Source organism: Oncorhynchus nerka, linkage group LG10 (genome assembly GCF_034236695.1).
Source record: "Oncorhynchus nerka isolate Pitt River linkage group LG10, Oner_Uvic_2.0, whole genome shotgun sequence".
Classification (NCBI taxonomy): Eukaryota; Metazoa; Chordata; class Actinopteri; order Salmoniformes; family Salmonidae; genus Oncorhynchus; species Oncorhynchus nerka.
In genome coordinates, this window is record NC_088405.1 from 27,833,565 (window position 1) to 27,849,874 (window position 16,310).

Sequence of the window (16,310 nt, forward strand, 5' to 3'; positions counted from 1 at the left end):
TAGTTACAGCACTGCACACACACCAACCAGATCAGACAGCCATAACTCACTGCTAAGCTGAGGAGTATAGCCTGAGGTTCCCAGTGGAAGGAATGGCCCAATGGGGAGAACATATTTCACAGGAAAAGCCTATTGGTTGTAAATATTGTCATGTTTGAGACAAGAACTTGCCAATACAGCATAACACACTGTCTGACATAGTGAACTTCAATGGCTATTTATACACTAGGAGCTAAACAGTAACCAGACAAACGTGCACTTAATCCATATTGGGCCTTTGGGTAAATAGCCATTACGGTAAAGCCACATCTAAATGTGCTGAGTCAGCAGAGTCTTTATATTAACTATCATTGTTACAAAAGTAATAATTACGTATAACCTCAATCAGTTCTTAGATCACAAAGGAAGGATTTATATTATATTGTACAAAACTTTGCCTGAAGTAACTGCAATTTTATAAATGCAAAGTCAATCTGCAAATTTTCTCAATATGTAACAAAATGGTTAATATGTGTTACAAATACACACTGTAAACATATGTTTACAAATGGCAAAACCAACACAATAACTGAATACATGAGGCTTCACTGATTGCTAACACACTTGCATTCTCTCCATTTTAGAATGTTTTAGAAACGTTATAATTTTTTAAATAAAAATGTATCCATATAAATTCTTTGTTTTTATACAAATAAAACATTTTTTATTGACAATATTTATCTTGTCCTTAAAGTAAGATGTTGTATGTATTGTAGTATAGACTGTGATGCACAAGAGGGTGCTCTTGGTCAGATTCTTGCAGGAAAATCCCCTTTACTGCTGTGAATCATAACAGTGTCATTACCCAATCTGTTGCATCTGCTTCACTGCTTTGAATTATGCGTTAAGGTTTAAGGCACTTTAGTTTGCTTTATGCCTGAGCTGTCCCATACCTTGAATTATACAAGTTGCAGAAATTGAAGGAATCATCAATAATTCTGTAAAACAATGTGGAATCTGGTAATGCAGAAAGTGCATTTATTCACAAAAACACACTTAATTCACCATTATTTTTTTTGACATGTAATCATAAAATGAACGTTTTCTCTGCTGAATAATATAAATACAATTTCTGCAATGTAGCAGGCTATAAAACTAATGTTAGATACAATACTGTCCAGCAGACAATGACAAAGGAAATATTAATGGGACATCAAGCTGGCAAAAGAGGATCCTTCACTAGAACCATATTTCAACAGTCTTGAACATCAGCCATAGCAGGTCCAGATTCATTAACAGAATTTGAGAATTTAATGCTTGGGCAAAAAAGTATGTAATGTGACCTATAAATTGATAAGTCAATGTTTTGTATACCACAGGGTAAGATTAACTCAATGTAACTAGATATTACTTAATTAGAAGGAATTCATTAGGGAATTTGAAATACTTGAAACAAAGTTATGTAGCTAGAATAGATGACATGTTCAAAGATGAAAAGTAATACTGCACAGCAATATTAAGAGTATACATTTTTATATGCTGTATGTTCCTCCTTTTTCAAAGGGGCACGAGTATCAAGTCTTTCCAGATATGAGTAGCACCAGATGGGTCATTGTTTATGTATTTGCACTGCTGTCTGCAAGCCCCTCGTGGGATAAAAATAGGTAGTGAATTCATTTGCAATGAGTTCTCTCTCTCAGATAAAATCACAATTTAAGTTCAATTGCTATTCTACACATCCCTGGGGTTTGGTTTTGAAAGCAAATGAAAAGCCTCAATTCCAATATTCCTCAAGTCAAATATTCCTTCCTCTGGTAGCTTAAATGGAATAATGGAAATGCATCAGCAGCTCATCACTTTTTTTGTTTACAACCTAGCGAACACCTTCAAAGGTCAAGTTCAATGTGAAAACAAAACTTCAAATTTGATTCAAAAGAACTAAACAAATCATAACCATATGGTATCGGTCTTTTATTTGATTCTAAATATGATCAAATGGTCAAATGGAGCCATGGGAGAAATCTGTTGATAGAAAACATCAAAATTGACTAGAAGAAGACGATTGTAGACCAGAGCAGAAATACACTTCTAAGCAGGTGAAGGATACATACTGTATGTATAAGACATTAGCTAGAGTGTCATCAAGAAAATCATGAAACATTCATAAAGATTCACAGCTACAGTCTGCAACTTGGGAAGCTGTTTAATTGTTATTAAAATTCTTCATATTTACCCATTGATTATTGAAGAATATACTTATAAATGCCTCATGAGCTACAGCACAACATGTCTCAAAATCTCCCTAGCCTTATCCTTTAGCTGTATACCAAAACAGGTGGCAGGGACCCCATAAAAAAAATTGCAGACTGTAGCTTTAAGAGATTTAAAATGACTTACATACTGTAATAAATGGACAGAATATACACTTTACAACAAGATGACATACACACAAAGCTATATAAAAGTATTACATAAAATATACATTAAGCTTCACCAAAAATGTAACGTAAAAACATGCACAAGACATTCTGCAGATGGCATTTAACATATGAGAAGGTGTAGCAACAGATCTTTTAAACACAACATACAAAACATTTTAAGAGAAATGTTTACTTAAAATGTGCCCAAGGCTTGGTCAGTATAGAAACCTTTTAACCATGCAAAAAGCTTTAAAAAGTAAATGTTTTATGATCAAATGTCATCAGAAGTGAGTCATGTTTTGCCCATTAGAAATCATTAAGTAAGTAATGTTATCATATTACAAACCCTCTCTCGTTGTTATAAAGGATCATCATCAGCCAAAGCTGTCCAAAGCTCCTCTTCTCGTGTCCAAGTCCCATTATTCTTCCATTTTGGATTAAAAAGCATGTTTCATCAAATCAACCACTTTTGTTGTTTAATTCTTCCGTTTAATATGGTTGACCTTCTGCTGATTTTAATGCCAAAGGTATTTGTTCTGACCACCCGGCTGTCTGTGAATATAAAAAAATCCTGTCTAATAATTGCACGATGAAGTGCTTTATCTGTCACTAGATGAGAGTAATAAAATGGCAAGAAATGACATGCCAGGATAGGTTGGCCACCCTCAGTTTAGAAAATACAAAGGATGCCACTTAGATTATGCATGGTCTCTTCTGATTTCCATCTATAAAATGTAATCCATCTATAAAATGTAAAAAAGCAGTGTCTTCTTTCCATTTCCATTTCCACTGTCTTCCATGGTCTCTGACCTTGACGACCTGATTGCACATGCACTGAACAGAAGCGTGATACTAGTTCTTCCTTTCCAGGTAGTTCGAGGGGACCCAGCCTTTCCGAGGTCGACTTCCATCCAGGATCTGGCAGTACCACCACCCATTAGGGTTCCTCTCCAGAACCTCCAGAATTGTTCCTTCAGGGAAACCCATGGTCTCCTCATCACCATGGTAATCCGCTATGGAGACATACACCTCACGGAGGTTGTTGTGGATGAGGTGGGGTTTGGGTTTTACAGTGGATACAGGTAGACCGTTCCTCGGAGACCCAAGGCCCAGTGATTCGGAGCTGCCCGTGCCGGGTCTGTTCCGGTTCGCCATGTTACCGTTAGGCGCTGGGCTCCGCGGGGTTGTACCAAAGGAAGCATTGCGGCGCACGGTGGGACTAGAGCGTGGGTGGTCGGTGGAGTTGAGTGACTCACCTCTCCTAAGGGAGCCGACTGGGTTTGGGCCGTCGATGATCGGCCCGGAGATGAAGACAGACTGAGGCCTGACCACCTGTTGTTGTTTCGTACCATTCCTCTGCTTATGCAAGCTGTTGAACAGGTCAAAGGGCTTGGAGAGCCCCCCGGGGGGTTTGGAGGGAATGGGAGGTGTGCTCCTCTTCAGGCTCTGGTTGATGTTGTTCAGAGCCTGGACCCTCTGCTCATTCTTCTCCAGGCTGTTGGACTTGCTCAGGCTGCCTGGCTTGGTGGGGGTGCCATCGGACTCTGACCCAGCTGTGTCGTCCAGCTGCCTGACTGGCTCCAGGTAGTAGGTTGGAGCCCAGCCCTCAGTGTCGCCCCAGCGGACGTACCACCAGCCGCTTTCCTGCTTCTCCAGCACCTCCACTTCCACCCCGGCAGGGAAGCTCATCTCTGAGTTCTGGACCTTCTCATAGGTGTCTGTGGTGCGGTAGAAGCTGCAGCCCTCGTCTGAGTCTCCACGGCTGCCTTTAGAGTAGATGGAGGAGAGGTCAGAGGTGCTGTGGGAAGACACAGAGTCCTCAGAGGAGATGACAGAGGCTGTTTCAAAGTCTTCTCCTCTGGAGCCCTTCTTCAGCTGGCTTGTAGGCCTCAGCTGTCTCCGGAGGCTGCTGATGTCCATCTTCTCTGCACTGGAGGCCTTGGCCACCTGGGGCTTAGGCCTGACCACTGGCTTAGGTTTGGTGGATGACTTGGTGGAACCCATTTTGTGTTCCTCTTTGTCCTTCTTGGACCTGGACTGCTTGGATAGATCTGGGATGGACTCTGTGGAAGCAGGTTTGGGGCTTGACTCCCCAGCCTCTGCTTTGGTTCGAGAATGGGACTGGCTTCCGTTCAGCTCCAGCTGGATATTCTTCCCTTTTCTCCTTGCCCCCAACGTGGAGTGAGAGTTTTCAGCCTTGCAAGTCTCCAACGGGGCGCTCGTCTTCGGGGAATCCGAGTCGCCACTGGATTGTGCATTAGGCTTCTCTCTGAAAGGCCTGAAGCCGTCATTCTCATAGATACACTCCTCTCCCTCAGGCTCCTCCTCTTCCTGTCCCACGTCCTCTGATGACTCACCCATCTTGAAGGAGGCGCTGTGAAGAGAAGAGACAGGAGACAGCTTGGAGGACAGATGAGAGCCTTTACCTGAGGAGTCATCCTCATTCTTCCCATCCACCGAGGACCCATCTGTCCTGAGGAACTCAAACTCTGACTCCAGATCAAACCCAATGGCAGGAATGTCATATTCTGGCTCCTCGTACACAGGCCTCCCGGGAGATACAGGGGACTCTGGAGCCTCGGACCCGGGGCTGCTGGGAGGGGCGGTCTCCTCAGAGTCCTGCTTCTTGATGGGCGGGGCTGGGGGTGGGACTTTGGGGCGGCTCAGAGTGCTGGTTCTGCGGTTTAGGTTGGGTTTCTTTCGTTTGTCGATGTAGGAGCAGGGAGCCCACCCCTCTTTCTCCCCGATTTGGACATACCACCAGCCACCAGAGTTCTTTTCGATCACCTACAGGACAGAACAGAGAGAATAGATGGGGAGAAATGAACTACATGCAGTATCTGTTCATTTCAATAATTTACCTGAACAATAAAATAAAAAAAATTAACATGAAAAAAGCTTACCTCTGCTTTCTGCCCTCCATTAAAACTAATGCCATCAGAAATGACAGACTGGAACTCTGCAATGGTGTAGTACTCTGCTTCAACAGTAGGGGGCTCTGGTGGTGAGGGCAAATTGGATCCCTGAGTGGAAAAAATGTCAGGCATTATGAATATTTCACAGCTGATACTGTTAACAATAGAACCGCCAGGCCGTTGAGCCTATAAGTACCCACTACGGAACCCTGAGAATGTTGCCGGGCGTCACCTTTAGCATACGCATCAGATGCATATCAACGCACAAGGTGCGCAAACACAAGCACCCTTGCTTAATAAATAGTTCTTAAACAACTGTAAATCATGAATTGCATGAATACATATTTGTGGAAATATATCCATGTAAATATATAAAACAGTTATTTATTTAGATAGAATATCATTTACTCTGTTTTGTATAATTCTACAAAGTCCTAGTTAACAACATAGGCCAAAAGCCAATTTGGAACACTTTGAGCCAATGATGCATCAACACTCGAACAGTCTAATAAATGCATTTCATATATGCTATCAGAGGAATAATAATTTGGTTGTGTTTATAAAGGTCTTAGGTAACATTAGAATACTAAAAAACTATTATTTCAAAGAACATAATAGCATTTTCATTAGTTTATGTTACTTTCATTAGAGTTTATGAACTCTAGAGCTCTGTCAGAGTGACCACCGGGTTCTTGGTCATCTCCCTGACCAAGGCCCTTGCTGGGGGACCTTGAATGCTTGCTACCCATTCCCCAATTCTGTCTCTGAGCTCTACGGACAATTCTTTCGACCTCATGGCTTGTTTTTTGCTCTTACATGCACTGTCAACTGTGGGACCTTATATAGACAGGTGTGTGCCTTTCCAAATCATGTCCAATCAATTGAATATACCACAGGTGGACACAGGCACTCTCCTGTACTCCCTGTTCACCCACGACTGCGTGGCCACGCACGCCTCCAACTCAATCATCAAGTTTGCGGACGACACAACAGTGGTAGGCTTGATTACCAACAACGACGAGACGGCCTACAGGGAGGAGGTGAGGGCCCTCGGAGTGTGGTGTCAGTAAAATAACCTCACACTCAACGTCAACAAAACTAAGGAGATGATTGTGGACTTCAGGAAACAGCAGAGGGAACACCCCCCTATCCATATCGATGGAACAGTAGTGGAGAGGGTAGTAAGTTTTAAGTTCCTCGGCATATACATCACAGACAAACTGAATTGGTCCACTCACACAGACAGCATCGTGAAGAAGGCGCAGCAGCGCCTCTTCAACCTCAGGAGGCTGAAGAAATTCGGCTTGTCACCAAAAGCACTCACAAACATCTACAGATGCACAATCGAGAGCATCCTGGCGGGCTGTATCACCGCCTGGTACGGCAACTGCTCCGCCCACAACCGTAAGGCTCTCCAGAGGGTAGTGAGATCTGCACAACGCATCACCGGGGGCAAACTACCTGCCCTCCAGGACACCTACACCACCCGATGTTACAGGAAGGCCATAAAGATCATCAAGGACAACAACCACCCGAGCCACTGCCTGTTCACCCCGCTATCATCCAGAAGGCGAGGTCAGTACAGGTGCATCAAAGCTGGGGCCGAGAGACTGAAAAACAGCTTCTATCTCAAGGCCATCAGACTGTTAAACAGCAACCACTAACACTGAGTGGCCTCTGCCAACACACGGACTCAATTGTTAGTTAGATTACTTGTTGGTTATTACTGCATTGTCGGAACTAGAAGCACAAGCATTTCGCTACACTCGCATTAACATCTGCTAACCATGTGTATGTGACAAATACATTTGATTTGATTTTGATTTGATTTAGTCAAGTTGTAGAAACATCTCAAGAATGATCAATTGAAACAGGATGCACCTGAGCTCAACTTCGATTCTCATAGCAAAGGGTCTGAATATCTATGTAAATAAGGTTTTTCTGTTTTGTATTTTTTTTATACATTTGCAAACATTTCTAACAATCTGTTTTCGTTTTGTCGTTGTTTGGTATTTTTTTGTATTTTATTAGGATCCCCATTAGCTGTTGCAAAATCAGCAGCTACTCTTCCTGGGGTCCACACAAAACACAATACAGAATGACATAATAGAGAACATCAACAGACAAGAAGAGCTCAAAAACAGAAATACCATACATTTTTTAAAGGCACACGTAGCCTACATATCAATGCATACACACAAACTATTTAGATCAAATAGGGTAGAGGCATTTTGCCGCGAGGTGTTGCTTTATCTGTTTTGAGATTGAAGGAAGTTCCATGCAATTAGGGCTCTATATGATACTGTATGCTTTCTTGAATTTGTTCTGGATTTGGGGAATGTGAAAAGACCCTTGGTGGCATGTCTGGTGGGATAAGCGTGTGTGTCAGAGCTGTGTGTAAGTTGACTATGCAAACAATTTGGGATTTTCAACACATTAATGTTTCTTATAAAAAGAAGAAGTGATGCAGTCAGTCTCTCCTAAACTAAACTCTTAGCCAAAAGAGACTGGCATGCATAGTATTTACATCAGCCCTCTGATTACAATTAAGAGCAAAATGTGCCGCTCTGTTTTTGGCCAGCTGCAGCTTAACTAGGTCTTTCTTTGCAGCACTGGACCACACGACTGGGCAATAATCAAGATTAGACTAAACTAGAGCCTGCAGAACTTGCTTCTTGGAGTGTGGTGTCAAAAAAGCAGAGCATCTCTTTATTATGGCCAGACCTCTCCCCATTTTTACAACCATTGAATCTATATGTTTTGACCATGACAGTTTACAATCTAAAGTAACACCAAGGAATTGAGTCTCCTCAACTTGTTCAACAGCCACTCCATTCATTACCAGATTCAGCTGAGGTCTAGAGCTTAAGGAATGATTTGTACCAAATACAATGCTCTTAGTTTTAGAGATGTTCAGTACCAGTTTATTACTGGCCACCCATTCCAAAACATACTGCAACTCTTTGTTAAGGGTTTCAGTGACTTTATTAGCTGCAGTTGCTCATGCATATATGGTTGAATCATCAGCATACATGTTTTGTTTAATGCCAGTGGCAGGCCATTGGTAAAAATAGAAAAGAATAGAGGGCCTAGAGAGCTGCCCTGCGGTACACCACACTTTACATGTTTGATATTAGAGAAGCTTCCATTAAAGAAAACTCTATGAGTTCTATTATATAGATTGCCATGTCATGAATTCAGAGCGGAGGTTGAAAAGCCATAACACATTCACTACCTTTCAAAAGTTTGGGGTCACATAGAAATGTCCTTGTTTTTGAAAGAAAAGCATATTTTTTGAACATTAAAATAACATCATATTGATCAGAAATACTGTGTAGACAGTGTTAATGTTGTAAATGACTATTGTAGCTGGAAACAGCAGATTTTTTATGGAATATTTACATAGGCGTACAGAGGCCCATTATCAGCAACCATAAATCCTGTGTTCCAATGGCACATTGTGTTAGCTAATCCAAGTTTATCATTTTTAAAGGATAATTGATCAATCGAAAATAATTTTGCAATTATGTTAGCACAGCTGACAACTGTTGTGCTGATTAAAGATGCAATAAAACTGGCCTTCTTAAGACTAGTTGAGTATCTGGAACATCAGTATTTGTGGCTTTGATTACAGACTCAAAACGGTCAGAAACAAAGACCTTTCTTCTGGAACTCGTCAGTCTATTCTTGTTCTGAGAAATGAAGGCTATTCCATGCGAGAAATTGCCAAGAAACTGAAGATCTCGTACATTAAATAGTACCCGCAAAACACAAGTCTCAATGTCAACAGTGAAGAGGCGACTCCGGGATGCTGGCCTTCTAGGCAGACTTGCAAAGAAAAAGCCATATCTCAGACTGGCCAATAAAATTAACAGATTAAGATGTGCAAAATAACACAGACACTGGACAGAGGAACTCTAGAAGGCCAGCATCCCGGAGTCGCCTCTTCACTGTTGACGTTGAGACTGGTGTTTTGCGGGTACTATTTAATTAAGCTGCCAATTGAGGATTTGTGAGGCGTCTGTTTCTAAAACTAGACACTCAAATGTACTTGTCCTCTTTCTCAGTTGTGCACTGGGGCCTCCCACTCCTCTTTCTATTTTGGTTAGAGCCAGTTTGCTCTGTTCTGTGAAGGGAGTTTTTTCAACAACAGGTTATGCTCAATAATATCAAAAGCTGCACTGAAATCTAATAGTACAGCTCCCACAATCTTCTTATTATCAATTTCTTTCAACCAATCATCAGTCATTTGTGTCAGTGCTGTACATGCTGAGTGCCCTTCTCTATAAGCATGCTGAAAGTCGGTTAATTTGTTTACAGAGAAATAGTATTGTATTTGGCCAAACACATTTTTTTCCAACAGTTTGCTACGAGCTGGCAGCAAGCTTATATGTCTGCTGTTAGAACCAGAAATGGCCGCTTTACCACAATTGGGTAGCGGAATTACTTTGGCTTCCCTCCAGGTCTGAGGACAAATACTTTCCCCTAGGCTCAGATAAAAATATGACATATGAGTGGTTATAGAGTCAGCTACCATCCTCAGTAGCTTTCCATCTAAGTAGTCAATTCCAGGATGTTTGTCATTATTGATCGATAACAATAATTTTTTCACCTCTCCCACACTAACTTTACAAAATTCAAATTTGCAATGTTTTTCTTTCATTATTTGTTATTTTATGAATGAATACAATTTCACACTGTTCGTTATTGGCATTTCCTGCCTAAGTTTGCCCACTTTGCCAATGAATTAGTCATTAAAATAATTGCCAACATCAAATGATTTCGTGATGAATCTGATTCTATGAAAGATGGAGTTGAATTTGTCTTTCTGCCCATAATTTAATTTAAACTATTCTGAAGTTTTCATATCATTGGCTTCATAATACAGTTTCTTCTTCTTTTTGTTGAATTTAGTCACATAATTTCTCAATTTGCAGTAAGTAAGCCCGTCAGATGTGCAGCCAGACATATTATTCACTCCTACTGCCCCATCTCTTTCAACCATAGTTTTTCAATTCCTCAAAAATCCATGGGGCCTTAACAGTTCTAACAGTCAGTTTCTTAACAGATGCATGTTTATCAATAATTGGAAGAAGCAATTTCATAAATTCATTAAGTGCAGCAGCGTCTAGATGCTCCTCACTAATCACATCAGACCAACAAATATTTTTAACATCATCCACATAAGAGTCACAGCAAAATCTTTTGTATGACCTCTTAAACACTATTTTAGGCCCAGCTGTTGGATCTTTGGCTTTCCTGGATATAGCCACTATATTGTGATCACTGCATCCAATGGGTACGGATACAGCTTTAGAACAAAGTTCTACAGTATTAGTAAAAATGTGATCGATACATGTGGATGATCTTGTTCCTGTAGTGTTTGTAAACACTCTGGTAGGTTGATTAATAACCTGAACCAGATTACAAGCACTGGTAACAGTAAGAAGCTTCCTCTTGAGCAGACAGCTTGATGAAAACCAGTCAATATTCAGGTCCCCAAGAAAGTAGACCTATCTGTTTATATCACATACACTGTAAAGCATTTCACACATATTATTTAGATACTGACTGTTATCACTTGGTGGCCTATAGCAACACCCCAAAAGAAAAGGCTTTAGATGTGCCAAGTGAACCTGCAACCACAACACTTCAATAACACTTGACATAAGATCTTCTCTAAGCATTATATGGATATGGCTCTGAACATATACAGCAACACCTCCCCCATAAGCATTGCTGTCTCTTCAATAGATGTTATATCCTTGTATTACTACTGCTGTATCATCAAATTAATTATCTAAGTGAGTCTCAGAAATGGCTAATATATGAATGTTATCTGATGTTAGCAAGAACTTGATTTCATGAACCTTATTTCTAAGGCCACATACAGTGGGGCAAAAAAGTATTTAGTCAGCCACCAATTGTGCAAGTTCTCCCACTTAAAAAGATGAGAGAGGCCTGTAATGTTCATCATAGGTACACTTAAACTATGACAGACAAAATGAGAAACAGTGTGTGAAAACAGTGTGTGAAAACCTTGTGAAGACTTACAGAAAACGTTTGACCTCTGTCATTGCCAACAAAGGGTATATAACAAAGTATTGAGATAAACTTTTGTTATTGACCAAATACTTATTTTCCACCATAATTTGCAAATAAATTCATTAAAAATCCTACAATGTGATTTTCAGGATTTTTTTTCTCATTTTTTCTGTCATTTTTTAAGTGTACCTATGACGAAAATTACAGGCCTCTCATATTTTCAAGTGGGAGAACTTGCACAATTGGTGGCTGACTAAATACTTTTTTGCCCCACTGTATATTAATATGGGCTATTTTCAACCCTTTCCTGGGGGGCTTATCAGAGATAGACATAGACAAGTTCCTCTCAAGTTCTTGGCTCTTTCCAGAACAGCTACCTTGTCCTTGAACCTCAGGAACCTGACCGCTATTGGCATGGGCCTATCACTTGGGCCGGTGGTGGGTTTTCCAGTCTTGTGGGCGTGCTCCACCTCAATCTTCCTGTGGTCCATCTTCAATTTCTCAGAGATCATTTCCCTCACTTTGTCCTCAGACTCCGTCCAGGTCTCATGGAGATTCTGCAATTATGTCCACAATCATGTTGTTCCGCCTTGATTGTCCCTCGAGATGGTCTGATTTATCTGTCATTGTTATCCTGGATTCACACACAGAACTGATGTCCTCTCTCAATGACTTACAGATTGCTGTCATCTTGCCGTTCTCCTGTTTCAACTCATTGAGCTGACCCTGGGAGAACTGCAAACTGTTCTTCAGGTCCTGGACCTCTCTGGTCAGCACTAGAGGGTGACCAATTAATCGGCATGGCAGATTAATTAGGGTCCATTTCAAGTTTTCATAACAATCAGCATTTTTGGATGCCGATTATGGCCGATTACATTGCATTCCACGGGGAAACTGCATGGGAGGGTGACCACCTGTTACGCGAGTGCAGCAAGGAGCCGAGGTAAGTTGCTAACTAGCATTAAACTTATCTTATAAAAAACAATCAATCTTCAATCAATCACTAGTTAACTACACATGGTTGATGATATTACTAGGTTAACTAGCTTATCCTGCGTTGCATATAATCAATGCGCTGCCTGTCCCCAGTCCACCTGACCGTGCTGCTGCTCCAGTTTCAACTGTTCTGCCTTATTATTATTCGACCATGCTGGTCATTTATGAACATTTGAACATCTTGGCCATGTTCTGTTATAATCTCCACTCGGCACAGCCAGAAGAGGACAGGCCACCCCACATAGCCTGGTTCCTCTCTAGGTTTCTTCCTAGGTTTTGGCCTTTCTAGGGAGTTTTTCCTAGCAACCGTGCTTCTACACCTGCATTGCTTGCTGTTTGGGGTTTTAGGCTGGGTTTCTGTACAGCACTTTGAGATATCAGCTGATGTACGAAGGGCTATATAAATAAATTTGATTTGATTTGTTAATTTATCATCGAATCACAGCCTACTTCGCCGAACGGGTGATGATTTAACAAAAGCACAATCGTTGCACGAATGTACCTAACCATAAACATCAATGCCTTTCTTAAAATCAATACACAGAAGTATATTTGTTTAAACCTGCATATCTAGTTAAAATAAATTAATGTTAGAAGGCTATTAACTAGGGAATTTGAGTCACTTCTCTTGCGTTCAGTGCAAGCAGAGTCAGGGTATATGCAACAGTTTGCACCACCTGGCTCATTGCGAACTAATTTGCCTGAATTTGATGTAATTATGACATAACATTGAAGGTTGTGCAATGTAACAGTAATATTTAGACTTATGGTTGCCACCCATTCGATAAAATACGTAACCCTTCCGTATTTCACTGAAAGAATAAACATTTTGTTTTCTAAATTATAGTTTCCAGATTTGACCATATTAATGACCCAAGGCTTGTATTTCTGTGTGTTTATTATATTATAATTAAGTCTATGATTTGATATTTGATAGAGCAGTCTGACTGAGCGGTGGTAGGCAGCAGCAGGCTCGTAAACATGAATTCAAACAGCACTTTACTGCGATTGCCAGCAGCACTTCGCAATGCTTGAAACAGAGCGCTGTTTATGACTTCAAGCCTATCAACTCCCGAGATTAGGCTGGCAATACTATAGTGCCTATAAGAACATCCAATAGTCAAAGGTATATGAAATACAAATGGTATAGAGAGAAAGTGTCCTATAAATTCCTATAATAACTACAACCTAAAACTTCTTAACTGGGAATATTGAAGACTCATGTTAAAAGGAACCACCAGCTTTCATATGTTCTCATGTTCTGAGCTTAAACGTAAGCTTTTTTACATGGCACATATTGCACTTTAACTTTCTTCTCCAACACTGTGTTTTTACATTATTTAAACCAAATTGAACATGTTTCATTATTTATTTGAGACTAAATGTATTTTATTTATGTATTATATCAAGTTAAAAATATGTTCATGCAGTATCGTTGTAATTGTCATTATTACAAATATATATATAAATATATATATATAAAAATCGGCCGATTAATCAGTATCTGCTTTTTTTGGTCCTCCAATAATCAGTATCAGCATTGAAAAATCAGAATCGGTCGACCTCTAGTCAGGACGTCTATTCTTTTATTTGTAGAATCCACGAGTATTTGGACAAAACACTTGAAGTTATTTTATTGTTGTTGTAACAACTGCTTGTAGGTCTCTTTTTGTTCATTTAAAAGATCCTTCATGTGTAATAGAGACACCACTGTCCTCAACGGTACTCCCGACGGCTTTGGTCTTTGTCATGGTAGCTAGCAACGTAGGTTACGCTGCTACTCGTCGCAGTTCCAGACAGGGAAGGTCACAGAGAAGATTGAAAACAACAAACAGCAGGGATCTAGACAACCACAAACCCGGGACAATCTGCAGTCCTAGCCACAATGGCTAACTGCATCGTGGGCTGCGTTTCAGAAAACCCCACTAGCTTGAAATGCAGCTAGCTAGCAGCTAGACTAGCTGCGACGCCAAATAGCTCCTCACACCCGTCCTTGGTCGGCAGGATCACTGGAAAGAGACAAGGAGTCCCAGAAACTGATGCCAACTGCATCGCAGGATCCAAACTAAGAAGTTAGCTAGCTACCAATAACTTCCAATACACTTTCAAACAACAAACTTTCCAAACAGACAAAACCAAGCTCTTCTGCGTTATGGGGTATTATGTGTAGATTGATGAGGATTTCTTCCCAGCAATTTGCTGCCTCTGACCACAAGGCACTACAAAGGGTAGTGCGTTTGGCCCAGTACATCACCGGGGCCAAGCTTCCTGCCATCCAGGATCTTTATACCAGGCGGTGTCAGAGGAAGGCCCTAAAAAATGTCGAAGACTCCAGCCACCCTAGTCATAGACCGTTCTCTATGCTACCGCACGGCAAGTGGTACCGGAGGGCCAAGTCAAGGTTCAAGAGGCTTCTAAACAGCTTCTACCCCCAAGCCATAAGACTCCTGAACAGCTAATCAAATGGCTACCCAGACTATTTGCACCCCCCTTCTACACTGCTGCTACTCTCTGTTGTTATTTATGCATAGTCACTTTAATAACTCTACCTACATGTACATATTACCTCCATTACCTCGACACCGGTGCCCTCACACATTGTACCGGAACCCTCTGTATATTGCTCCGCTATTGTTATTTACTGCTGCTCTTTAATTACAAACTCATTATTACACTATTGTCTAGCTAAATTAAATCAACATCTTCACACTCCTTATCATTCAGGCCTAATTTAATTTCAATTGTGAAGTAACTTGCACAATTATCACGATTCATCCATTTGTCATTAATTAAATTTCTTGGAGGGTTAAGTTGGGAAAAGGTGTGTAAGAAAAACAGTTAAAAAGGCTCTTAATACTTTTGTAATTGTTATTTTTTATTTTTTATTCTGACAAATCAGCAATGTAAAATATATACAAACATTTTGGAAAAGTCAGGGAAGGAGCAGGATGTTGCAGTTTTTGGGGGGCATTATTTATTATTTTATAAGTCAGTGGGCGTTCGCCTTTGGCGGTTCTAGTGTAAAAAGGAAACAATAACAATTGGCCATGCAGTCCATCTTCCAACTTAAGCTAAGGACAGTTGAAGTCGGAATTTTACATACATTTATGTTGGAGTAATTAAAACTTGTTTTTCAACCACTCTATAGTTTTGGCAAGTCAGTGAGGACATCTGTCATGTATTGTCATATTATGTCTTGTTCCTGTTCTTTCTCTTCACTCCGTCTCCCTCTGCTGGTCGTATTAGGTTACCTTCTCTTCCTCTCCTCTCCCCAGCTGTTCCTCATCTTCTCTAACTACCTCGTTCACCCTTTTCCCACCTGTTCCCTTTTTCCCTCTGATTAGGTCTCTATTTCTCTCTCTGTTCCTGCTGCTTTCTTTGTCAGATTCTCGTTTGAGTTTCTCATGCCAGAACCAAACTATCGTCTCGTTTGCTTCACCCTTGTCCCGTCCTGTCGGAATCTGCCTGTTCTTCTGATGCTACGTGTGATCAGGTACCTCTGTCCGCTACGACCCGCGCCTACCCAGAGAGACCATCAGTGACCAGCAGTCTGTCGCCGCTAACCCAGCTATTCTCCTCTGCTGCTAAGAAGGGGACTCTAACCCAGCTATTCTCCTCTGCTGCTAAGAAGGGGACTCTTTTGTAAATATCAGAAGGACCTTTTGTTTCATTTGTTGCCCTCTCTGCGGGTTGTCTATTTTGCCATTATCTGCATCTGAAGAGGATCTATGTCTTCCCTGTGTTTTTACATTAAAGGACTCTGTTTTTGTTAAACCGCTTTTGGGTCCTCACTCAAGTGCACAACAACATCTACAGTGGGGCAAAAAAGTATTTAGTCAGCCACCAATTGTGCAATTATCCCACTTAAAAAGATGAGAGAGGCCTGTAATTTTCATCATAGGTACACTTCAACTATGACAGACAAAATGAGAAAACAATTCTAGAAAATCACATT

The 16,310-nt window shown here is 40.9% G+C and overlaps 1 protein-coding gene across 2 annotated transcripts in view; it reads right to left on the bottom strand.

Annotated features, from left to right (window-relative positions):
* Positions 1 to 995: 995 nt before the first annotated feature.
* Positions 996 to 16,310, bottom strand: part of LOC115135093 (SH3 and PX domain-containing protein 2A-like) — a 103,828-nt gene continuing 88,513 nt past the window's right edge. For both annotated transcript variants that reach the window (XM_029669362.2, XM_029669363.2), the window contains 2 exons: positions 5,303 to 5,422; positions 996 to 5,186 (listed from right to left, as the gene is read on the bottom strand). In XM_029669362.2, coding sequence (XP_029525222.2) covers positions 3,252 to 5,186; positions 5,303 to 5,422 — 2,055 coding nt within the window. In that variant the 3' untranslated portion in view covers positions 996 to 3,251. The remainder of the gene's footprint in view (positions 5,187 to 5,302; positions 5,423 to 16,310) is intronic.